The following is a 26,484-nucleotide window of genomic DNA, read 5'->3' as shown; positions in this document are numbered from 1 at the left end:
TATCTGTGGGGGTTATCTCCTGTAAAATGCCTTAAGGAGCTGGCTGTAAATTAGTGGTCTTTTTATTATTTAAAAATTAATTGCGAAGAAATTCATTATCTCAGTCTTATTTTTCTTCTTTTTTTCTTTTGTGAGGTGCAGCTATATATCTAAGTCAGGGCTGGTAACAGGCTAATAAAAATTCTTACATAATTGTCTTATCAGATCTGTTTATTTTGATTATAATTTTATCAGGCTTTCTGGGCTGGAAATACTCCATCCAGGTGTCTGCAGGAAGCTGAAGGCATGTGCTTCTAAATTTAAGTCAAAGCAGTTCATTTGCTCTTCAGAACACGGATAATGGGGCAGAAAAATGCCAGAATATGAAAGGATTTTGAAGCAGCCATTTCAAAATTGAGAGGAGAATAACAAGAAGCTCTTTGCTCCAAGGAAACAACTGTTGCTATTCCCTCATGGCAGGCTTGGCACATGTGGCCAGTCTACAAAACTTTGGGAAAACGCAGTTTGTGCAAGGCCTGCAGAGGATTCCTTGCCTTTGGTGGTTGTTTTCCAAAGGCTCTGCTGCAGCCAGAGGGAGAGGCGGCTCCAGGAGGGGGTTCTGTGTGCTGGCACTGAGGGCTTGGTGCACTTTTGGGTGTTGAGGGATCCCCAACAGCTCAGGAGGAGCTTGGAATGCACAACCACGTTACGTGATGGGCTACAGATCGATCTGGGAAGTTGCAGAAATCAATTAATGAACTGAGGCAGCCAGGGAAGGAGCTGGGCTGGTTTGGTCTGTGTTAAACAGTGAATTCCGTGTGGCCGCCTGCGTCCAGGAGAGCCAGAGCCAAGCAGGAGACTCCATTAGGGACAAGATGCTAATAAAATTGTTGCTCCAACTTTTTGTAGTTTACAGTTAACATCTCTGTGTGATGTTTTATTTTTTTGGCAAATGAGTTTTATGGTTTAATTACGCAGCAGTGATTTATATGCAAGAAAGCTGGCAAGAGAAAAAGCGCCTCCTGCCCAGCATTTTAAAAAAAAATCCCCTGTTTTCCCTGGCTTGAGAGATCCAGTAACTTCTTACCCATTAAATATATTTTTTTTCCTTTCTTCTGCCTAGTTTCTATGCTTGGTATTTAAAGGAGCTTTTAAAGTGTGCAGGCCTGCAGATATTTCCAGTGGTGGGATTGAGCCTTGTACTTTAGGGTCAGCCTTGTATTTCAGGGTCAACCTTGTATTTCAGGGTCAGCCTCGTATTTCAGGGTCAGCCTTGTATTTTAGGGTCAGGCTCATATTTTAGGGTCAGCCTCGTACTTTAGGGTCAGGCTCATATTTTAGGGTCAGCCTTGTACTTTAGGGTCAGCCTCGTACTTTAGGGTCAGCCTTGTATTTTAGGGTCTTGTACCTTGTAAGGTACCTGCAGACATCACTGAACATTTTGAAGCATAAATCGGCATAAATATGACTTTTATTAAAATGTGAAGTGTCATTTTCTGACAAAAACTGGAGTTTTGCTCGGAATGAATGCGAAACTCCCGACTTTGCCAACAAACGCTGTGCAGCTTTCACTGCCCTGCTGCCATCTCTGCCTGGATGAGAGCAGCCTTCCCTCTGCTGCGTTTATCTCCTCATTTATCTCATTCCCATTCTCTCCCCACCCTTCGCAGCCCGCAAGACCAAGAAGAAGATCAAGGGGCTGCAGCAGGGCGGCGCGGCGGGCGCGCGCGAGGCGCCGGAGGCGGCCGCCAACAAGAGCATCGTGCCCGCGTCGCTGCCGCAGCTGACGCCCACCCTGGTGTCCCTGCTCGAGGTCATCGAGCCCGAGGTGCTCTACTCGGGCTACGACAGCTCCCTGCCCGACTCCAGCTGGAGGATCCTCTCCACGCTCAACATGCTGGGCGGCCGCCAGGTGGTCGCCGCAGTCAAGTGGGCAAAGGCGATCCCAGGTAAGGTGCAAGTGTTACCTCCTGCCTTTAATTATGGTCTTTTTATTGTTTGAAGATTAATTGCAGAGAAATGAATTATCTCCTCAAGTTCCTGTCGAACCTAAATCAGCCTTTGTTTTCCATCAAGATGAAGTGTTGGTAATAGCGGGGCTTGTTTGTGGCTCAAGTACTTCCGGAGCAGAAAAGCAGAAAAAATTGCAGATGTAAACGTTTATTTACCACAATTAGGTCGTTTTACTTGAACAGTTTGACCGCTGAATATTAAAATTCTTACTTAAATGAGTATTTGTTGTAAAAGTATTACAGAGGACTGTTTGTATTAGCTCTGTCTCCACCTCAGATTCACAGAATGCCAGAATGGTTTGGGTTGGAAGGGCCTAAAGCCCATCCTGTGCCACCCCTGCCATGGCAGGGACACCTTCCACTGTCCCAGGCTGCTCCAACCCCAATGTCCAACCCAACCTTGGACACTTCCAGAAATCCAGGGGCAGCCACTTCTCTAGGCAATAAACAATTATTTCTTGAATATTTTTATCAATGAGGTTCCCTTGACTTCTGCAGCCCAACATCACTGCGCTGGCTCATCGGGTTCCTGACTCCCCCTCACTGTCCAGCTCCAGGGTGGAACTCAAGGTGTTATTTTCTCCCAGCTCTGTTCAAACTGACTCTTACCTGGGCAGAGGAGGAGGTTTGCTGCTATTTTGGCTCCTACCTAAAGACTCAGTGAGACAGGCAAGGAATGATGTCAAATCTCAGCCTTGGATGTGACATGTGGCATTTGTCGTGGAGAGGCCATGGCCAAGGAGAGCTGGAGATGTTTGTTCCTACAGAACAAAGCCCAGTGTTTATCTCCCTCTGTCCCTGGTCAGTGCTGTTCACTACCTGTTCTCAAAAACCCTGGCAAAAACACCTCCATGACGCATAGATTGCCCAAAAATAACATCACAGAACAGGTCTGCCAAAAAAAAAAAAAAAAAAAGAAAAAGAAAAAAGCCCGATAATGAGATTTATGAGTCATAACTGTGTCTCTTCGAGCAGGGGAAATAAATTAACAGTGGGAAAGAAAGGCTGGAAAACTCAAATACACGTTTGTCCAGCAGAGATGTGACTGGAGAGGTTTGTGTGGGGTCTGGCTGACAAGGTGGGGCAGGTTGGACAAGTTGGAGTCAGTGATTTTTGGGGACTTTTCCAACCTCAGGGATTCTGGCATTCTGTGTCAGGGCTGTTTGCACTGGGCACTTGTGCTGAATTAGCTCACTCTGCTCCAGGAGAGGCTCACATGCACACATTTCCTTCTGGGACAGGTTTTTGGGAGACCATCTGCTGTTCCCAGATCCAGATTTAGATTCCATTTTATAAAACACTTCTCTGTTCATCATTTCTGCTGAGCAGTTTTTGTAATTAGCCAAACCCTCCAGGTTAGAGCTTATGCTCTCAATGAAAATGCCAATCTTTTCTTTAATAGCCACATTAATAGCAACTGTTCTTATCATTTTTATCTCCTTCCTTTTGTTTGCTGAGGTGGTTCCTCAGGAGTGTTTAATTTGTATATCCTGCTCCTGGTTGTAGCCCATCAGCCATGCTGACAGCACGCCAACATTCCTTGCCAAACCCTTTAGTTGAGATTTCAAAATGATCTTTTCCTGGGGAGGGTTTGAGCACAGATTTCAAGGTTTGACCCAAAAAAGACTGGAGTCACTTTGAAACCTTTTCTTTGTATTTTAGAGCCTGGTCATTCCTGGTGACTGCAAAGGCAGGGGCTCTGTTTAGACCCACCAAGTTTGTTACACGTTCATCCACTGGCTCTTGTCTGTTGGCACAGCTTCAGGAAGCAGCTCTTTAGATGTTACGAGCTCTTTAGATGTCAGATGCTTAATAAAAATAGATAAAATCAGCTTGTATTCAGGCTCTAATAATGGCTCCGTATGGCACAGTGGTTTCTTGGTAAGTGTAGGCTGCATCTGATAGGAGCTGGTGCTGCAAATCCAGAGCTGGTGGCATTTTCACACTCTTTGAGGGACCAATTGTCAAGTTTTACTCATTTCCTCCCTTTTCAGTTGGCTCTGATCGTGCTGCATTTGAGATTAGAAGCAGTTGATGCTGGTAACTAATGCACTACTTACTCTGTAGGTTCAGTGTGCAAATGTTGTTGAGTAAGAACAAAATTTGATATTAAATCATTCATTGTCTAGCAGACTGCTTTCATGAAAAGGAGCTAAGCCTGTTATTTTTGGAAGGCAGCCCAGTGAATTACAGTGCATGTGAACTATAATTGTTGCCTTTTGTGATGTATCTGAGTGACCATCAGTTCCAGATAACCACATACATGTGTACTGTGATTTTTTAACTTTACATCCCTTTTACTCCCTGTAGTACCTGTGCACTGATAACACAACAGTTGTGCTGCTCTCAGCCCTGCTCCTTTTCCAAGTCACACAACACTTTTGTCTTTTATTACTTTTTTACAACTGACACCGTCCCCCCTTCAATTTTTATTCCTCCAGGTTTCCGAAACTTGCACCTGGATGACCAAATGACCCTCCTGCAGTACTCCTGGATGTTCCTGATGGCTTTTGCTCTGGGCTGGAGATCCTACAAGCAGTCCAATGGCAACCTGCTGTGCTTTGCTCCAGACCTGATCATTAACGAGTGAGTAGGAGCTGCCAGGGGGTGGATCCAGGGCTGCTCAATCCTCCCAGGCTCCCCACAGCAGCCTCTCCTTTCCCACTTGTTATTTTTTTTTCCCAGCAGCTTGCTTAGCGTTTTTTTTTTCCACTAAGTCAAACGGAAGGTAATTGAGATATTAAGTGTATTTATATCCAGAAGTTTTTGTGGGAGGTGTTTGTGCTTTAACATTCCATATTGTGACTGTTCCTGCGCCATTCACTGGAATCATTCATTTTATCAGAGCCAACACAGTCAGAGCTAAAAATAATGCCTGGGATGGAGAGGAAAGTTTGGCAAATTGCATAATGTGCTGTCTGTTTAGTGTATCAAAGTGGCAGTATGGCCCCACGAGTTTGCCACAGTCAGACATTTCTGTCTGATCTGATGAAATTAGGGCTGAAAAGGCGAGGTTAAAGATGGAACGACCTGCCTGATTTATATTTTTTTTTTTGTTGAACTTTGTTAATTTTCAAGCAAAGTTGAATTTCGTGGAATTTTGGAACGTATTTTTTTTTGCACCACACATAATTTTCCTTGTATTTTTCCAGGTTTGTGTTGTGCAGTAATTCTGTGCTATAGAAGAGGGAATTTGGGATTGTTGGGCTGATTGGATCTTGTTCACGTGTTTGTTTCCTGGTTTTAATATGGAGGCAGTACCTTTAGGCTGTTTTGGCACAGTTTATTATTCCTGGTCCTATTTCATTTCAAAATCAGATCTCCCAAATATTTTCTGTGTTTAAAAAAAATACAATAATTGTTACATTTTCTGTGGGATCTGCTATTTCTATTTCATGTATATTTATTCCTTCCCTTTTTTTTTTGTTCACTGTAAATATTTTTCCAGGCTTTTATAAACTGTAATCATTGCCTTATAATAATAATTATTTTTTAAAAGGCTGAGGAGGAGATGGCAGGTGAGAGCCCATCTGTGTACTTGTGTTCATTAAAGTGCTTAGAATGTGTCCCTGGAGCAGAACAATCTCTGTGTGGTGGAATTGAAATAATTGATGTTGTCACTAAGTGCAATAACATCTAATTTGCTGTAAGTCAGAGGTCTCCTGCTGTTTTATCAGTGGGTCAAAACCACAGAGCTTCAGTGCTAGGTGTTGGAGCTCTTGAAAACCCCCAGAAATGAAAGGGTAATGCTGTTAACAGCAAACAGCAATTCCCAAATTCCTTCCAGCTCCAGTTTGGTGAATCGTAGCTCAGAGCGACATTTGTTTTCAATAAAGCACCGAGCTGACTGAGAGCCCTGCAGTTCCTTCCAGTGAGCTACAGGTTCTCCATAAAACTCTCTGGTCGTAACTTTTTATGTCCCATCCCTCAATAAAACAGAGCCAGCTCGGGGTGAAGCCTGACAAACACCAAGTGAGGCAGGAGAGCCCTGCAGGAGAGGCCTCTGTTTATTACAGAATAAACACCCTGTGCCCACCTGGGGAAGGTGAGCTGGGGCTGCCACTGGGGCAAACCCACAGAGCCCCTGCCATGGCCACAGGGAAGGGCAGCTACTCCTGGTTAATTCTCTTTGGGTTTTATATGAGGTTTAGAAAGCATTTATTCTGTTTCTGAGCTTTCAAGACTTACCCCCATGCTCAATATCTTCAGCTGCACAAAGGGAAGCTCCATCTCTGAGGGGTCTCCAGGACTTGGTGGTTCAGTTGGAAATAACTGCAGTTATTGATTGATTTTTTTATGGCATTAATTAGGCTTTCTTTAGCCTCATGTACCTGCTCAAACATCTGAGCAACATCAGTCCCCCATGCATTTATTCTTGTGCAGTGTGTTCCTGTGTATTTACTGCTACTTACATGGAGTAGCAACATCCAGTAGCTCACAGTCTGGTGGGAAAGAGGATTAAATTCTCTTTTTTATGTCTTAAACTGGCATGTTAGCCATTTGCTTAGTCTTCTCCTAAAAATTGAATATTTATTGAATATTCCACTTTTATGTCTGTACTGCTGTAATTTATTTATTTATTATGGAGGTATGTCTATACTAGCTGGCAATTTTATATATATTATACGTGTTTTTATACACACACACACATGCACGAAACTTGACTCAAGCTGTTGAAAAGTTTGGCAGCTGAATAAATCTAAGATTTTTGGCCGTTATTTAGCACTTGGAAAGGGTTTAAACCTGTGATTTTGCAGTATTGTATAACTGTTTCCCCAGTTTGTGATTGAAAACATGCCCTGCTGGAACTGGCACCGGTTCTGTCTCAGCTTTCGTTCCTCTGGGTATGTCACAGGGTGCCCAAAATTACAGTGAGCACAGTGACAGTGCACGGTTGTGTTCATCGAGTAGCAGATGCCATTTAATTGCTGTCCAGCTTGTGAAGTTCCTGGAAGTCCTGGGCCTCAGGATTTTGACTCTGGTTCCCTGCTCGTCACTGTAGCTCCTTGCTGGGGGGACTGAGGTCACGGGTTTGTGCTGCTGATCTCGTGTGCTGTGCAGGGTGCCTGTGCTGCTGCCTTTGAGCAGCAAAACAACAAGTGATGTCAGTGCTGTGAGCAATGTTCTCTCAGTTCCCTTGTTCCCCGATTTTTTTTTTCCCCAACATTCTTTTGTAACTCTTTTTGTGGAGTCGGTGTCATCTGGTTTTCAGAACAGCAGCATCTTGTTTACTGGGGTTTGGGGCTGTGCAGCTCTGCTGAGCTGGGTGAGTCAGAGCAGTGCAAACCCTGCTGTGCTTGCCTTGCCAATGTGCCCATTCTTGTGCCCTTTCCTGTGCCTGTTCCTATGCCCATGCCCATCCCTGTGCCCATCCCTGTGCCCTGTGCTCCATCCCTGTGCCCCATCCCTGTGCCCATCCCTGTGCCCATCCCTGTGCCCATCCCTGTGCCCATCCCTGTGCCCTGTGTCCATCCCTGTGCTCCATCCCTGTGCCCCATCCCTGTGCCCATCCCTGTGCCCATCCCTGTGCCCATCCCTGTGCCCTGTGTCCATTCCCTGTGCCCATCCCTGTGCCCATCCCTGTGCCCTGTGTCCATCCCTGTGCTCCATCCCTGTGCCCCATCCCTGTGCCCATCCCTGTGCCCATCCCTGTGCCCCATCCCTGTGCCCCATCCCTGTGCCCCATCCCTGTGCCCATCCCTGTGCCCTGTGTCCATTCCCTGTGCCCATCCCTGTGCCCCATCCCTGTGCCCATCCCTGTGCCCTGTGTCCATCCCTGTGCCCCATCCCTGTGCCCCATCCCTGTGCCCATCCCTGTGCCCATCCCTGTACCCTGTGCCCATCCCTGTGCCCATCCCTGTGTCCATTCCCTGTGCCCATCCCTGTGCCCATCCCTGTGTCCATCCCTGTGCCCTGTGTCCATTCCCTGTGCCCATCCCTGTGCCCCATCCCTGTGTCCATTCCCTGTGCCCATCCCTGTGCCCCATCCCTGTGCCCATCCCTGTGCCCATCCCTGTACCCTGTGCCCATCCCTGTGCCCATCCCTGTGTCCATTCCCTGTGCCCATCCCTGTGCCCATCCCTGTGTCCATCCCTGTGCCCTGTGTCCATTCCCTGTGCCCATCCCTGTGCCCATCCCTGTGTCCATTCCCTGTGCCCATCCCTGTGCCCCATCCCTGTGCCCATCCCTGTGCCCATCCCTGTGCCCTGTGCCCATCCCTGTGCCCATCCCTGTGTCCATTCCCTGTGCCCATCCCTGTGCCCCATCCCTGTGCCCATTCCTGTGCTTCATCCCTATTCCCATCCCTGTGCCCATCCCTGTTCCTATCCCTGTGCCCATTCCTGTGCCCATCCCTGTGCCCATCCCTGTGCCCTGTGCCCATCCCTGTTCCTATCCCTGTGCCCATCCCTGAGCCCATTCCTGTGCACATTCCTATGCCCATCCCCGTGCCCTGGGCACTGCCAGGCCTGGCCTGGAGCAGAGATCTGGGTATTTAGGGGACAGGGAGGGGGTCAGGGTGTTCAGTGGTAGCTCAGCTGAGAAGGCAGATGTGTGGAGCCCTCCCAGAGCACTGTGTGTGTTTCCATGAGCCGAGTGTAGCACCCCATGGAGTGTTACACTGGTGGGTGAGTGGGTGAGTGCCCTGTGCAGGGAGGGGAGCTGGGATCCTGAGCAGAGCCCTGAGCCCTGCCCTTGTCCTGGTGTGTGTCCCCAGGACAGCTCCCTGTGCCAGCTGAGATCATCTGATGTGCCCTGGCCAGGCTGGGGCTGGCTGGGAGCTGTTCCCAGAGCTGTGCCAGCCCCGGGCCGAGGTGGTGAATCAGCCTCCCTGTGCTGTGACATGAGGGCAGAGCCACCCTGCACCCAGCCCTGCCTGTGCATGGGGCTGTGCCTGTCCCCTGCCCTGGGAACTACAGCTGGGGTGGCCTTGGCACTGCCCAAAAGCTCTGTGTCTTCTCTGCATCCCTCAGCCTCGTGGATGGGCTTGTGTTCCCAGCAGGCAGAAACAAACAACAGGCTGACCCCTTTCATAATGTTTATTTTAACCTTCTGCCCAGAAATGGGCACAGTTTTACACAAGGAGAGCTGCTGAGCCCTGGCAGAGAATGGGTTTCAATTACTCAGTTTGAAATATGTGAGTGGGCTTTGGTACAGCCCAGAGGGGCCAGGACAGCCTTTGGCCACCTGGCCAAGTGGTGGCTTTGTGTCAAATGCCCCGAGAAACATCCCGGTGCCCAGCCTTGCACCTACTCCTGTTTCATGCAGCATTATTACCTCGTGTGCACTTTGTGCTCCTTGGTGGGGGAATCCTGAGCTGGAGCTGGGCTCTCTGGGTTGCTGTGAGTGCCCACAGCTGGAGCTGGAGGTGTGGGACAGTGCCACACATGGCCCAGTTCCGTGTGGAGGGAATTGTCCAACAGCTGGGTTTGGAAATGCTGGGCTTTTACACCTATTCTTGGTCTGCTTTCATACAGCTTCAGTAGTTTGTGCTTCTGTCTTTCCAAAGCCATTGGAATTCCCCCTGGGTTTTGCACCTTGAGAAAGGGCTGTTCCCTGTTTCCACTCAGGGTTTCCCAGAGAGATGGTGAAGGTACTTTGTATGATCCTCCTTAAAAAATAAGGGAGAGAGAATGGGAAAGTGATCAGCTTTGGAGGAACCGTTGTTTCATAACCAAATCTTACTCATAACTCCCACAGGGATCCCATTTTGTCTCTGTGTAGATTATAATGCTGCATAGGTGATACCAAGGAAAGATGACACATCATTAACAAAAAACGAGGTGCTGGCATTGCTGCAGAGAGATTGTGTACTCATTGCATTATTTTGCTTGTCTTTTTCTCTACAAAAGAAAACCCATGGAAGAGCATAAATCTGTCTTACACTCCTCAGAATTAGTCTGTTCTTCATTTCCCACTCAAAACGAATTCTGCAGCATTCACAGTAACCAGGCATAAGAGCACACATAAGCAAGATTGCTGTGTCAGATGAGGTATTAGATAAAAGGAGTTCCTGTCTTCATGCAAGGCTCGGTTGAAATAGGAAAAAAAAATATACAAAAACCATAATGTTTGTTATTCTGATTCCAAGATTTGCCTTTGCTTGTCAACATGACTTTCCATTTATGGTTATTAAGGAGTTTATTAGAGTACAAAGATAATGAAGTTTAACTGCAGTGCTGGTCATTGCTTTGGGAACATGGACAGGCACAAGTATAAAGTCACTTTGAAAACTGAGAAGTTACAGGAGGATGCTCCTAAATATATAAATATGCATTAAATTAGATGCACTTCTCAAAGTTACTGGAGGAATTAGAGAAATCCCAGCTCTAGTGTGGCCTGGGAAGATGAGAGGCTGGGGGAACTCAGCCTGAACTTGATTTCTGTGTCATGTTGGTGCCATGGCTGCTGATAGCAGAGTTTGCTGCTGAGCCCCTGCTGCAGACAGGCTCCTTTGTAAAGACACTGGGCCTCAGGATGTCCCAGAGCTCATCCTGCACTCAGGGCCAGTGTTTATCTGTGTCACCAGGGCAGTCAGCCCAGGGGCACACTGAGAAATGGAGCTTCCTTTGCAGTGTACCATGGCTCACCTACAGCTCCTCCTCTGCAGCGTGGAAAAACAGACCCAGGGCGTGCAGATAACCAGGCATTTCACTAATTCTGTGCTTTTATTCCTCAGGCAGAGGATGAATCTCCCCTGTATGTATGAACAATGCAAACACATGCTGATGGTGGCCCGAGAGCTGTCCCGGCTCCAAGTCTCCTACGAGGAGTATCTCTGCATGAAGACCTTGCTTCTCCTCTCTACAAGTAGGTGAACAGCTCAGTACCAAGTTTTGGCTTCTACAGAAGTATCTGGTAGATTTGCAATAGATAGTGTGAGATAAATTTATACAATATGCTGCATGCTGGTTTTTATCCTTAGGTAGGATATGCTGGAGTTAAACAAGTCACAGCTTAGTAAATTCTGTCTGTACTGTCTGAAAGTTGAAAGTGCCGTGTCAAAAATAGTCCTTTTAGACTATACAGGAATAAACTAACCTGAGACAGCATAACTAATGTAAGTGGTTATGTGTAAATAGCTTTTACAGTGTTACTTTTCCTGTCTGTTGCTGTCACTGGGAGCCAGTGACTTTGTTCTCCCCTGCTCCGTGGGGCTGGAGCTCCTGAGGATCTGAGCTCAGCCCAGCTCAGCTGCAGTCCAGGGGCTCACACAGCAAAAAGAGAGAGAGAGAGAAAGTGGGAGTGTGTGTGAGTGTGCTGGGGTGGGTGTGAGCTGGGCACCTCGCTCCTCTCAGCCTCTGTGTCCTGGGAAATCCCATCCCACAGTCACAGGATCCCCAGGGGCTGCTCAGGCAGGGACTGACACATTCCTGTTCCTCCCTGGCACCAGGGCTTTGTTCAGAGCCCTGACAGAAGTGTTTGAAAGGTGGCAAGAGCAGCAGAGCAAGGAAAGATTTGTCAGCGTGCTTTGGTACTTGTGCATCATCCTCATCAGGTGCTTTGGCTTGGAAGGGACCTGAAATGTGATGAAAAGTAAATATTATTAAGTTTATTGCACTGAGGGTGTAAACATTCCTTATCCTTAATGTTGCCAGTGAGTAATAGCATCGATTCTTCTACAGAAATGAGAATTGTTCACCTTGGGCTGTTTCTGGATAGGAGCAGGAGGATTGGGAACCTCACATGTGTGGGCAGGGCAGTGTGAGGGTGCCATGGCCAGTTCCCCCAGTGCCCCACCAGCCTGGCAGTGCCCAGCCCTGCCTCACTGCCAAGCCCAGAACTGGGACAAGGGCTCTTTTCAGAGGAGACTTTGAGCCTCTCATGGCCGTGGGCTTTGTAGGAACTTAAAACTTCCCTGAAACTGCAGATTTCAAACAGTTCCTGTTTGATTCTGAAATCTCTCCCAAAAATTCCTCAAGTGTTTTGGGTGTGGTGTAGGCCAACTCTCTTCACAGGAGCTGGAAATTTCCATGGAGAAATTTCCATGGCAGAAGTGGTGAGGAGGCAGCAGTGGCAGGATTCAGCCCCTCCAGCAGCAGGGCCAGGCAGGAGCTGGCACTGCCCAGAGAGGCCTCTCCACTCCATTTCCAGTGGGAGACAATTTATCTTCATTTTGTTAGACTACATACATTGTGTGAGTGCATCAGGGAACTTGTGCAATTGTATGGCTGAAATTTCTGTAGCTCTTTAATCCACAACTTGATAATTTGAAGTTGTTTCTTGTGTTTCTGTGTTAAGTTTTCCAAGAGAAGGAGAAGGAGTAAAACAGGAATCCCACACAGGTCTAGACTTGCAGCTCACACACAGACGTAGCTCAGAGACCTTTTCCATGTGAAGTATTGAAACAGTTGACAGGTTTCATCTCCTGTGTAGGCAAGGCAGACAAGAGGCTTCACTCCAGGGTCTCTGCAGTGCTGCCAGTGCAGGGAATGTTGGATTTCCTGAGGGAGTTTGCTCTGTGGCCTCTGTCCTCCTGTTGTGCTTTCAGTCACCTTTTTCTCAGCTCTTTCTCTTCTCTGTCTTCAACTCTTTCACTTCCCCAAGGTGATCAGAGGCCTCAAAGGAAGCACCTTCAGGCCCTCTGGAGCTCCATTTGTTGCTCCCTGGCCTTTGGAGGGACCATCCCCATAGGAGGAGAGAGGCCAGGGACCTCACCTGGGTTTGCATCCCCAGGCTGTGGGTTGTGTCCCAGCTCCTCACCTGCCCAGCACAGCCTCAGTGTCCCCCCCCCTGTCCCAGGGGAGCCGTGTCCATGCCCAGAGTCCCCGTGGCTGGTCAGTGTTTGCTGTCCAGTGTGTCACTGCCCTGCCCGGGCCCGTTACCTGATCCATGTCAGGAGGCTCAGGACCAGGTGACATTTCAGGATCCTTTCCAGGCCAGGCTGTCCTGTGATCCTGCCCTTGCTCTTCCCTGGGCATGCAGAATTTTTATGGGACCTTCCTAATGTCAGATTTCCCCAGACCTGGAGAGTACAGGAGCTCCAGCCCTGCTGGTTTTCCATCAAGGAGCTTCTGGGACTGGGTGTTGTTGCCTCCATGGTCCAGTTCCCTTCTCACTGATACTTGGTGGGATATCTTTAGAGTTTGTTTTTTTATTTTATTTTGCAGCAGGCCTGTGCTTTGTGTTCAGCTGGTCTCTGTCCCATCCTGCTCTCTCCTTGTCTCTGGTGTCATTTCAGTCAGTCCAAGTGCTTTTTCTTTTGCTTGTTTTCAGCTTATCACATAATGGTTTGGGTTGGAAGGGACCTTAAAGCTCATCTCATCCCAACCTGGCCTGAAACACTTCCAGGGATCCAGGGGCAGCCACAGCTTCCCTGGGCATCCCCACCCTCACAGGGAACAATTCCATATTTTAACCTAAATTTCCCCTCTCACTTCTCATCCTATCACTGCACCTCCTGATGCAGGTTCCCTCTCCGTGTAACTAATGTAAGAGAACTGAAACCATGTCAGAGCTGAGTTTTGCAGTGTTTAAGGGTTGTGTCCATGTTGCAGTTCCCAAGGAGGGCCTGAAGAGCCAGTCCCTGTTTGAGGAGATCCGCATGACGTACATCAAGGAGCTGGGCAAGGCCATCGTCAAGAGGGAAGGGAACTCCAGCCAGAACTGGCAGCGATTTTATCAACTGACTAAACTGCTGGACTCTATGCATGATGTAAGTCCTGACAGGAATGCTGCAGGCATTCCACACAAATACATTTGGGGCGGGGACACTGAGCTCCTCCAGCTCTTTTTATTTAAAGGGACAAATATTGAGGAGGAGGAGGAGGAGGAGGAGGAGGTCATGCTCCTGTGCTGTCTCACAAAGTGCAAATGGACAGCCCTGAACGTGCTCCTCTCAGGCTGCCTCTGCAGTGCAATCCGCAGCAATTAATTGTAGAATTAATTTCATTTTCAGCCTCTCCCTTTTTAAAAATTGCTTTAAAAAGGAGGAGCTCAGGAACTGTGACTGACTTTGCAGTTGAAGCAGAAATGTGGTGTTTAAAAGCAGTCTCTTATGTCAGAGCCCAAGAAGTGAAGAATTTATGGAATAGTTTGAAATTCCATTAAAACAATGCCTCAGCACTATGTGTGGTGTTAGCAGTGATCTAATTTTGAAGGAATTTCCAATTCAGACTGTCTCCTTTGGCAGTTTAATTCTAATTACACATGTAGCACAAAGCACTGTTTAAGACAAGGGTAACTTTGAGACCTCAAAATTAGTTTTTTTTTCTTGCTACTGTACCAAGCACCTGGAAAGATCTCATTTAGCTTCTCCATGTGTGTGTTATTTATCTGCTGGAATGGGAATTGGAACCAAATCTCCTCAGTGTTTGTAAAGCCTTGCACAGTCTGTTGGTGTGGTTTATATCCCAGTGCCATGGACATTAATTAATGAATTTAATGAGGATTCCTGTGCACGTCTTGCCTGAGCCCCGTGCTGTGGGCAGGAGTTGAGGAGGAGGGAGGTGAATGTTCTCTGAACATCTTCATGTGCAAGTAACTCTTTGTCTTGTCACTCGTAGGTGGTTGAAAATCTTCTGAGCTTTTGCTTCCAGACATTTTTGGATAAATCCATGAGTATTGAGTTCCCAGAAATGTTGGCAGAAATCATCAGCAATCAGATACCAAAATATTCCAATGGAAATATCAAGAAGCTCTTGTTTCATCAGAAGTGACTGCCTTAACACAAAGGGTTGCCTTAAGAAACCGTCACACGATAGCTTTGTTTTGTAAAGAGAAAACCTACAGAACTTGTTCCTTTTGTCCTCGCAGGTGTTTCTTTTGTAATTATGCACTACATGTGGTTTACAGAGGGCCAAGAGTTGGGCTGGAGAAGCAGCGGATTTCTCGCGTTTGTTTGGGAAGGAAATTGGGGAGAAAGGAAAAGGAAAAGATCTCGGGGTTTTGGCAGAAATTTTTTTCTCTCTCCCCTCGTGCACCATCCCTGGATGCATCAAACCACCAGTGACAAGCTCTGAGGCTGTTACAGACATTCTGCTAATTAATTAATTAATTGCTGCAGTTGGCTGGAGACAATTTTTTTTTTTTAGGCTTTTTTTTTTTTTTTAGTCAAGTGTTTTGGATTTTTTTTTTTTTTTTTTTTAAGATAAGGTAGTATTTTGGTTTATGCATGTAACCTGAAGAAAGTTTACAAGTGTATATCAGAAAAGGGAAGTTGTGCCTTTTATAGCTATTACTGTCTGGTTTTAGCAATTTCCTTTAACTTTATATACCGTGAACTCGGCTTGTTCATTTTTTTCTTACATAATTTTTTTGTAATACTTCAAGATGCCTATTGTACAGCTGGTTTTTTAAGGTGGGGCAGCTCGTAGCTTTCCTAAACGACCTCTAGACAGTAAAAATACTCGAGTAGATTCATGTGAACCTGGGTTGGGCTTTTTCTAACCTAATGCTTTCTTTCAACTGGCAAAGTGGCCATAAAAATTGGGCTTTTTCTAAGGGCCAGGGTGGGTGGGGAGAAAACTCTCAAATCTCATTTCAGTAGATCCGGATGAAACAAATCCTTTTGGTACATTGCAAACGTGTCGGATATGCAGATTCACAGAAAATTAACCCAGTCCTAACTGGATGTAAATGAGCAGGTTATTTTATACAATGAAGAAAAAAAAAAAAAAAAAAAGAAAAAAAAAGAAGCCTGATTTTTGCATACGATGCAACAGCCATAACCGCAAAGAGTCACGGGCTGCATTGATGCCAAGAAGATCAGTCCTGACTACCCATCAGGAAATTTTCAGGAAAATATGCATAGCTTCAGAAAAGTTTACTTCTGTGTGGAGAAACTCTTTGTTTTCTATATATATATATATATATATATACACTTCAAGCTGTCATCACACAAGAATTTCTGGAGACCCCCAGGGACAGGGGAGGACGTGCCGAGCGCACCGGGGGCTCTTCTCCCGCAGGATTCCCCAATCCTCCTCTCCGGGGACTTGTCCACGCAGCTGGGACTGGATCCCCCAGCTCCAGACTCGCCTGGTTAGAGACCCAATTCCACCTCTCCACCCTTCACTGAACTGCTCCATCCTCTTTTCCTGGAGAGCAGGAGAGCTCTGCTACTGAGTTCGTGGTCTTAGAGTTGTCCGTCAAACTTTTCTGTCTTTGTAAGGCTGCAGCCCTTCACATTGAATTCCTGGCGTGCCATAAAATTCCCATAATAGGCCTTGTGGATTTCTCCTTGTTGCCATTGATGAGGATATTTTCGACGTTTAGAAGCTGTAGTAGCCTTTTCTACGTGCACCTTAACAATTTTTTTCTGTATCTCAAAACTGAAATATTTACTACGCCACTCTAAAAATTTGATTTTTACTCAAAAAGTGGCCGGATCGTTTGTGTAATAGAAATGAGAAAAAAATCGTCTTGAGAAAAAAAAAAATACAAAAAAACCTAATATATTTTTATATTTAGTTATAGTTTCAAATATGTATAATCGGTATATTCGCTGATCCAAGAGAAAAAAAAAAAAAAAAGGGAAGGGCTACTGCAGCTTTAAAAGCAATTTATTAAATGATTGTAAAATAGCTTGTATAGTGTATAATAAGGATGATTTTTAGATGACAGATTGCTTTATCATGATACATGTAATTATATTTTTTGTAGGGGTCACAGATAACGCTGAGTGTGGAAAGGGCGGCGCGTGGTCGGGCCGGAGGCAGCACCGGGGCTGTCGGTGTTGGGATCCAAAGAAAAGTGCTCTGTTCCCAGGGGGAAACCTGTGCTCCGCGGGTGTTTGTGGGCTTGGGGTGTGTCTATTGAATCACTGTGTAAAATTCCCCTTGGTTTGGGGTGGGATACTCCTATCTGTACGGTCGGGAGCCGCTCCCCAGGCACGGCTGAACCAGACCCCGCTGCAAAACCTGTCACAGCCTCGCTCCCACAGCAAAAACAGCTTCGAAATTGGGCAATAATCCACATCCAGGTGCCAGCAATATGTAAATACAGAGCGTGGGGTGTTCACAGCACATTTCTACATTGAGCAGACCTTGGTTTCCAACTGAAATAGGAAACTCAATTCTCGTCCTTTCTTAAAGCTCTTTTTGAATGTTATACCTATTAAGAAAAAAAAAAAGATCCTATATTCAGTACTTTGGAGTAAAATAGCATCTTTAATAAAAGAAAATAATCGCTCTCTTCTTTGATCTGTAAGGAATATGTACATTTTGTAACAGGTAAAGGTCAGGATTTTAATTGGGACTTCCAGCCCAAGTCATTGGGAATCCTCCCGCGCCCGTTTGTGATACAGATAGGAGTTTGTACTGCTGGGGTTGGGGGGCCCTTGGGCTCGGGGAAATGTGCTCTTACTTTGGAGAATGTTTTATAAATTGCACCCCCAGAGCCCCCGGTGGGAGCCTGGGCACGGCGTGTGCGGGTCGGGGCGCGGGGACCCCAAATTGTCATTTTTTTTTGCCAGCAAAAGCAACTGCAGTGAACTCCAACAGGTGGTGGAGTCGGGGGTTGGAACTGGATGAGCTTTGAGATCCCTTCCAACCCAAACTGTGGGGTTCAGCAATCCCCCCGTGAGTGAACCAGCAGGAGGAGAGGAGAGGAGAGGCTCTCTGCCCCTTGTGTCTGTTTGCCTGTATATTCATTTCTCAGTCTCTGGGTTTAAGGAGAAACAAAAGGAAACTGTGATGTTCAGAGGAAGAATCGTCCTGTACGTGCCGTTCAGTTCAAACCTTCACCGAGTGAGACTCCGTAGGGCTGTAGCCAGCAGCGAGCAGTCCGTGTCCTGTTTTCCGTGGTCCGTGTAGCAGTGGGCAGTCCCTGCACTCTGGATAACGCAGGGAGAACCCGGTGTCGGCCCTTCAGTGCCTTATCACAAAGTGCACGGACCCGCGCGCCCGGCGGGGACAGCTCAGGACTCCAATGGCCTTAGGGGGACACGGGGTGGGCTGGGGACCGGTGCCAATCCATGCTGGAAAATGACCTCGCCATTTCCACAGGGAAAGGAAAGGTCGGGAAAAGGAGGAAAGTGCCTGGATGAAGGTGGGCTGTGGGAGAAACACCCATCAGCCAAAACTTCAGAGAGGGAGGACTTCAGGGACATGACTTAAGAGTGAGATTTTATAAAAGATTGTATTATTATTATTATTATTGTAGCCCTGCAAGTGTTTAAAGCCTGGTGGGACGGGGCTGGAGCAGCCTGGTCTGGTGGAAGGTGTCCCTGCCCTTGGCAGGGGGGAGTTGATGAGTTTTAGGGTCCCTTCCAAGGCTGGGATCCCACGGGGACAGACCAGGCAGGCTCTGCCCTCGTCCCAGGGCTTGCCGAGCCATCGACGTCTCATAGGAACCAAATTTTCCATGAAGGTCGAGGGCCTCTCCAGGCAGAGGCCTCAAAGGCTGGGAGTGTGTGGGAACTCCCCACCTCCAACCCCCTGCCCCCAGCAGAGGCAGCGATGGGTCATTACTCTATTTTGTATATTAAACAGAAAAAAAAAAAAGATATATACTGGGGACAAATCCTATATCATACCAGTGTATGGCATTATTAAGAAAAAAAAAAATCATTATTTTTATCACAGCAATTTTAAACAGCATTAAAAAAAAAACAAAAAAAGAAATTAAACCAGTGACTCCTGTTTAAAAATAAAAGTTGTAGTTTTTTATTCATGCTGAATAATTCTGTAGTAACAAGTCTGTAGTTTTCACCTACTCAGTGAAATGTTGGACTGTAAAAGCTTGTGTGGAATTGTTGAACATTTATTTTTTCATTTAAATTTGCTGTTCTGGTAATACAAAGCCACACATCTGTACAGAAGTTGCAGTAAATGTGAGCCATTTACAGCAATGCCGAATAATGGACAGAAACCATATAATAAAATTCTGCTTTTTTCATTAAATGGCTCCAAAATGCCTTTGTGGAGTTTTTGTTGTGGTCCTGGAGAGGGTTGGGTCTGACATGGCAGGGGAGGGTCTCTATGAGTTTAATGTCCCTTCCAACCTCAATCCCTGTTTAATTCTATGATTTTAAATGTATTTTGTCACTGCAGTGGTTCCCAACTGTCTGATACTCACCAGAGTGTGATAAAAGCTCCAAACATCAGTGATAGAGGGAAATAAAATGTCCTGAGCAGCCTTGGGGCTCCCCAGGTTGGGTTGGGACAGAAATCCTGGGCAGGGATGAGTGGTGGGGCTGGGCTGCCCTGGGGTCCTGAGCAGGGACAGGATTGAACCCTAAAAACTAATAGAAAATAGATAACATATATAAAATTATCTATTATACAATATATTATGTATTATATATTTATATATATGTATATATATATATAGAGAGAGAGAGAGAGTATATTTTCAGGTTCACCAATAATTGAAGTTATCAGTAACCCTGGTAAGGAAATGCACCTTAAGGACTTTGTAAAAACCCAGCAGTGCTGAACAAGCCTCTCTCTGGTGTGAAGATGCCGCACTTGGCTTCACAAAGTCTCAGCCCTGGAACAGAAGATGCTGCAGTGAAGCTCCTTCCCTGCCATGTGGCCCTTGGAGTTTTTGGTGTTTCCAGCCCTGGTTTTCCCCCAGCACAGCTCAGCCTCCCCCGAGCCAGGGAGCTGCGTGCTGTCATAAAATCCCATTTAACTGCAGCAGAAAAGGCCGAGTTCCCAGCAGGGAATGATTTCTTTGAATTGTTTGCAATTAAAACAAAGCTTACATAAATTTCCCTTTGGTAATTCCCAAGCTGGACGGGGTCAGAGGCAAGGCAGGGATGGGGTTTACGATAACCACGTTTGTTTGGGCAGCAGTTATGGAAAGATGCTTTAAGGAGAGCCATCAGAGCCTCAGATAAAGAACTGCTCAGTGGTTCACGGCCTCCAGCTCATGGTCAGTGCACCAAGGGCTCAGTGTGGTCACATTCCACCCAAAATCCCCTTGGTGCAGTTCCATTTACAAAAGTATTGATGTCAAAGCATCTGTGGCCCAGGGTCTGATTCCTTACAGGATTTCTGTCCCTTCCTTGGCCCTGGGGTGGGTTGGGACACACGGGCTGCTGCCTCCCTCACCTGCCACCTCCTTTTGCTCTTAATTTCCTTTCTTGGGCTCTGTCCTGAGTTTCCAAGAAATGCGGGTGAAGCCCAGCATGGGATTGCAGTTCATGATTCCTGTTGTGTTCACATTATCCCAGTAAAACGGTGGCATTTCAGACTGGTTAGGAGAAGATGCCATTAAATGCCATTTTTACAGCTCTGACATTTGAGCTGTGGAGTTGGTGTTTGGCCCTGGGATGGTCCCCAGTGGGCTGGTTTGTCCCTGCCCGTGTCCCCTCTGCAGCCTGGGCTCGTGTTGAGCTCTTGGGCCACGTCAGGCACAAATTCTGGGGTTTTACAGAATAAAGGCCCCTTGGCTCTGTGTTCCTGGGTATCCCAAAGGGGCTTCCAGATGCTCTTGTGAAGCTCCTGCCAGGGTCCTGCAAGTTTGGTGCATTTCCTTACCAGGGTCACTGATAATTTCAATTATTGGTGAAAATATACTATATATAAAATACTATATATATATACTATGTATATACACACTATAATATATACTATACATATACTATAGTATAGTATATAGTATAGTATATAGTATAATATATACTATAATATACTATATATAAAATACTATATATATAAAAATATATAATGCATAATATATTGGGTAATACATAATAGATATTTTATATGTTATCTATTTTCTATTATCTACTTTTTATTATCTATTATATATTACATATTATATATATTACAGAGTATATAATATATATTATATATTATATTATATATTATATATTACATAGTATAGAGTATGTGGACATTTCAAAATTAAAACCTGTAAATATTGAACTTGCCAATATGTTATGTATTTTCTATTATCTACTTTCTATTTTCTATTACATATTTTCTATTATATATTTTCTATTTTCTATTTTCTATATTATATATTATACATTATATATAGCATATATATTATATATATTATATATATTATATATTATATATGTTATATATTATATGTTACATATTATATATTATATATTATATATTATATATTATATATTATATATTATATATTACATAGTATATGGATATTTCAAAATTAAAACCTGTAAACATTGAACTTGCCAAAGCCTGGCTGGAGGAGCAGCACGGAGAGGAACCATCAGAAAAGGGAGTTCACTGATGTGCAGTGCCCGGGCCCAAGGCTCAGCTGATAAAATCCGACCTGGAGGAAGGGTGGCAGTAAATGGCCTTATCCAATCCATCACTGGCCTGGCACAGCTCCAGAGCACAATTAAGGATTCTCTCTGAGGTCACAACAGGGAACCTTAGGTTAAAAAAATAACAAGTGAGTGGAATCCGTCTAATTGTGGGATCTGTTGATTCGAGATGAAACCACATGAAAAAAATGGTTGGGGCAGAAGTGCTGAGGCAGCACCAGGTGTGGGCAGTAACTGTGCTCCTGGTGCAGGGGGACAGGACAGGACAGGACAGGACAGGGTGACACTTCTGCTGAGAAGAGTGACCTGAGCCGGGCAGGGGCTCGGGGATGTCCCCAGGGAGAGGAAATCACCTGCAGGGATGGGACACAGGGACAGGCAGTGACACAGCTCAGGGACTGTCCCTGCCCTCCTGTCACCCTGGGCTCCTCCTGCCTTGGCCCCAGCACAGCCCTCTCTGGGCTCCTGCAAAGAGCAAATCCACAATCAAACCCCAGCACTTTTAATTCCTCATTTCTCCCCTGCCCTTTCCTTTTTTTTAGGCAGAGTTTCTGCAGCTCACACGGGTTCCTACCCCGGACAAACACAGCGCTGGCCTGTGAGCCTCAAACTCTGCAACCACTAAAAATAATTCTTAAAAATCCACTCAGCCCAGCAAGTCCAGGGGACCCGGGGGATGTTCCAGGAGATCCGGGGGATGTTCCAGGGGACCAGGGGGATGTTCCAGGAGGGATAATTCCAGAGGACCAGGGGGATGCTCCAAAGGACCCGGGGGATGCTCCAGGAGGGATATTCCAGGGGACCCGGGGGATATTCCAGGGGACCAGGGGGATGCTCCAGGGGACCCGGGGATGTGTCACAGCCTCCCCTCCTCACTCAGCCCTGCCCAGGCAGGGACAGCTCGGGGGGCTCCTGCTGCCCCCTCTCCTCCCCCGGGCCGCTGGATTTGCTGAGCATAATGGGGCTGAAACAGCTCAAAGCTGGTCGGGCTAAATATATCCCCGTTGCTGGGGAAATAAATAATAAACAGCGGCGCGATGGGGAGGGCGCCCAGCCACCATTGGCCCTGCCCGGGGCGGCCCCTGCAGAGCTCCAGGTACCGCCGGGGACACAAAACACAACAAAAAACACACAGAAACAGCACCGGGGCCTCGACAAACTGCCGGTCAGAGCAAAACTTGGGAAAAAATAGCCGGCAGTGAAATGGGGGCAAAGGCGGCAGGTGCATCTCCCAGACTGGGAAATGTTTAGGAAAGATAATGGGGGCGACAAAGTTAATGAGAGTTAGAAAGGGATAAAGCGTCTCCAGGATCTGGGGAGTGGGGAAAGGTGAGCGGGTAGACAGGGGGCTGCTCCATCCCCTGTCCCTCCCTGTCCATCCCTGCCCATCCCCTGTCCCTCCCTGTACATCCCCTGTCCACCTCTGTCCATCCCCTGTCCCTCCCTGTCCATCCCCTGTCCATCCCCTGTCCCTCCCTGTCCCTCCCCGTCCCTCCCTGCCCATCCCCATCCCTCCCTGTCCATCCCCTGTCCCTCCCTGTCCCTCCCCGTCCATCCCTGCCCATCCCTGCCCATCTCTGTCCCCTGAGTGGGTTCATCCCTGGGTGCAGCAGAGGTGGCACTGTCACTGTCCCTGTGAGGTGACACTGAGTGTCACTGCAGTGTCACAAGCCCAGCTGCCCCTGGCTGGGGTAACCCGGGTCAGGACGAGCTGGTTTGCCCTGGGAAAAGCTCCTTTGGCTGCCAGGACACGGTGCCATGGGCTGGGAATGGGCACTGACCTGTGTGACCCTGGGGAGGGGCTTTGGGCAGGGCATGGACAGGGGGAATGGCCTCTCACTGACCGAGGGAAGGGTTAAATGGGGTATTGGGAAAAAATCCTTCCCTGGGAGGGTGGGCAGGGCCTGGCACAGGTGCCCAGAGCAGCCCTTGGATCCCTGGAATTGCCCCAGGCCAGGTTGGACAGGGGATGGAGCAGCCTGGGACAGTGGGAGGTGTCCCTGCCATGGCAGGGGTGGCACTGGGTGGGATTTAAGCCCTTTCCAACCCCCCGTGCCAGGGAAATGCTCACCCCAGTGGTACCTTCACCACCAGCCACATTCCAGCCCTTCTGGGCTCATCCCTGGAGCCTCCCCCACCACCTGCCCCTCCTGCTCTGCTCTTCACCCACAGGTGGCTGCAAACAGAAGCTCTGAGCAACCTGCAGATGTTTAATTCTCTGCTTGCCCGGGGTAACAGTGGATGCTGGGGCAGGGCAGGCCTGGGGGAGCTGTGGGGGGCTCCCAGAGAGATGGGGACACAGCAGGGACACAGAAATGTCCCTGTGGAGACGGGATTGCTCCAGCTCCCCCCAGTCCCAGCTCCAGCCCTGCTCTGCCATCCCTAATCCGGGCCAGGCCGGTCTCCGGGGCACCCGCCTGCTGCACCTTTTCCCCTTCCTGTGTGCGTCAGTGAGTTTAGAGCCCAGGTGTGATTTTCTAGACCCTTTTGTCTGAGGTTTAGAAGCAGAATAAGCTTCATTAGCAGGAGGGAGGATTTACAATAAGTAATAGGTAGGTGCTACCTGGTGAACTGTCAGCATCGTGCTAAATTACCAGCTGAGCCTGTCTGCAAACAATCAGCTGCTCACCCAGAGAACACAGCTTTAAATGGCTATTTCTTAAAAAACCTTTGCTTTGAATCGTTATTTCCCAAAAGCTAAAAATCTGCATTAGCCCAAATGGACAAAGTATAATTGCTTTGAGGTTTGTGGTTCGGGAGGAATTTTAAACCACCACATACTCACTGATGTGTCCCTCCATTCCCAGCTCTGGCTCTGTACAGGTGATTCTCCCTCAGCTACTCCTGATCCATCCCTGGTGTCCATGGACCAGCCTTTGGCCTCTTCTCCAGCATCAGGACAAGAGGAAAAGGCCTCAAGCATCCAGGCCAACCCCAACTGCAAACCAAATCCAACCCAACCCAACACCAAACCCAACACCAAACCCAACCCAACAAATCCAACCACAACCTGACCCAATCCCAGAACAAACCCAAATTCAGCCACAACCCAACACCAAACCCAACCCAACCAACACCAAACCCAACACCAAACCCAACCCAACCAACACCAAGCCCAGCCCAACCAACACCAAACCCAGCCCAACCCAACCCCAAACCCACCCCAATTAATCCAGCTGCCACCAAACCCAAACCAAACTCACGGTGCCCTTGTGGACCATCAGCCACCGATGTGAATCATGGCAGGGCTGCACCAAGAGACTCCTCTGGTGTCACCTCCAACAGACACCATTGCACCATCTCTTTTTTTTTTTTGTTTAATGCCCACAGTGACTGCCCAGGGGCTGCAGGAGAGGCTCTGCCCATCAGCAGCATCACCACCCAGCTTTAGTTTCATTTTGACTGATGATTTTAATATTAAGCATCAAATGCTGTGTCAGGCTGGTTTAAAAATATATATATATATTTCCTATCTTTAATTTCTCTTGGAATAAACCAGTGTTTACTACAGTATTAAAGCTGGCCCAAAATGGGAACATTTAGTAAGCGTTCCAGACAAGTTTTTTCTTTTTGGAAAATTTTAATTAAAAAAAAAAAATACTCCACTGGCTCTCCTGTAAGAGCAATAACTTCTGCCTCGGTTTGATTTCCTTTCCTCCAGGAGACATCTTGTAAATACATCTGCGTGGGACTTTTGTTCCCAGAAACTCTCTGGGTAGCACATCCAAAAGCTCCCAAATGCCTCTGAAAAGGAATTTACTCGGGTCTAGGAGTATCCAAGGAGCCGAGGGGGGACCAGCACGGAAAGGTTTTGTGGGGACACAGTGCTGGTGCTCACACAGCATTGCTAAGCAGGTCCCTAAATACCCTGACCCCAAATAAAGGCTTTTGGAGGGGATTTTGGCAGGTTTGCAGTTCCCATTCATCCCCAGCCCTCGCTCTGCTCCAGCAGCATCCCGGGAAGGCAGGAGGGAGTGGTTTGGGACAGGACAGTGACAAACACAAATACATAGTGCTGACAGATGAAATATTAAGTTTTTTTTTTCTCTAAAATCCTTTCCATTAGCCCTCCCCATCCCTGTCCCACCCCCAGGGCTCTCACAGACCTGCCCCAGGCAGGGGCAGCCCCAGGTCCCAGCACAGCCACGGAGCGATGCCGGGGCTGGATAAAGCCTGGCCTCATCCTAAGCCAAGGCTGGACACAGCCCAGCCCCAGCTGATGCCAGGGCTGGATAAAGCCTGGCCTCATCCTTTGCCTTCAGGAAAGCCAAGAAATAGCACAAAAGTTGGCTATAAAATCCAAGGATGGAGATGAAGCAGCAATGTGCTGAGGAAACACCAATTTTATCCCTACAAACCTCTTCATCCAACACCTCAGAGCAGAGACCACGAGGCAGTTTGGGGACTTCACCCCTGCCCAAACCATCCCAGCCATGTGAGGGGCCCAGAGTGTTCCCCAGGGGATCAGAGTGTCGTGGAGAGGGTGTGATCCCATGGGAATGAGCTGTGCCACCCACCCTGGAAAGCAGGAAAAAAAAAAGATCGCCTTTTTCCTCTTTTTTTTTTTTTTTTTTCCCCAAGACAAAAGCCCAGGAAGTTTAATTACTGTGGACAAACACGTGAAGAGGGCTGAAATTTCAGCTCCCTCCTCTCTCAGTGACACCAGGAGGTGAAGGAAGCAGCAGCTCCAGGCTGGGGTTGGGGGCTTTGGAGCCTCTCAATGACCGGCTTCAAATGTCCTTCGCTTCTCTCCTTACAGCTCTTCTAAAAATATCAAATATAGATCTTTTCCTCATAATATTTTAAGATACTCTATTTATACATTAATCCTTTCAAAAATAAAAAGTGACACATAGAGCAATTCAGTCACTCAGAGTCTTTAAAACTGTTACAAAAAGCCACGAACATCCATCCCCCAGCGCCGCGGGCTGGGGGTTCTTTTGAGACTTTCTTTTTATAAAATATGATTCCAGCTCTGAAAATCCCAGCTCTGCAGCCAAACAGGGCTCCTTCTCCCATCCTGCCCCTTCCAAAGGGTCTGGAATGATGAGGGGTTTGCACATTGGCCCTGCCAAGCCCTGGAGGTGTGTCCATGCACAGCCCCATCCCGGCCACACCAACAGCAAATTGGAAAAAATTCACCTGGCACAACCAGCACTGCACAGACTTGGCACAGAGGAGGAGGAGGAGGCTGCAAGCAAAGGGGAGGCCTGAAAAACAAGGCTGGAGGAGAGGCAGAGGCAGCTCCAGCAGGGCACATCAGCAGCCCTGGATGTGTCTGTACAGGGGGATTTGGGGAAGGGG

The 26,484-nt window shown here is 47.4% G+C and overlaps 1 protein-coding gene across 1 annotated transcript in view; it reads left to right on the top strand.

The window, feature by feature from the left end:
- The window catches only part of NR3C1 (nuclear receptor subfamily 3 group C member 1), a 59,337-nt gene extending 43,712 nt beyond the window's left edge, over positions 1–15,625 (top strand). The window contains exons 5-9 of the mRNA XM_083871964.1: positions 1,650–1,928; positions 4,433–4,577; positions 10,669–10,799; positions 13,487–13,644; positions 14,495–15,625. Of these exons, the coding sequence (XP_083728090.1) occupies positions 1,650–1,928; positions 4,433–4,577; positions 10,669–10,799; positions 13,487–13,644; positions 14,495–14,647 (866 nt within the window). The 3' untranslated portion in view covers positions 14,648–15,625. The remainder of the gene's footprint in view (positions 1–1,649; positions 1,929–4,432; positions 4,578–10,668; positions 10,800–13,486; positions 13,645–14,494) is intronic.
- The last annotated feature ends 10,859 nt before the right edge of the window (positions 15,626–26,484 follow it).

Source organism: Zosterops lateralis (assembly GCF_965231275.1).
Source record: "Zosterops lateralis genome assembly, chromosome: 14".
Lineage (NCBI taxonomy): Eukaryota > Metazoa > Chordata > Aves > Passeriformes > Zosteropidae > Zosterops > Zosterops lateralis.
Note: the sequence above shows the minus strand (reverse complement) of the source record. Positions and strands in the feature narration are given on the sequence as shown.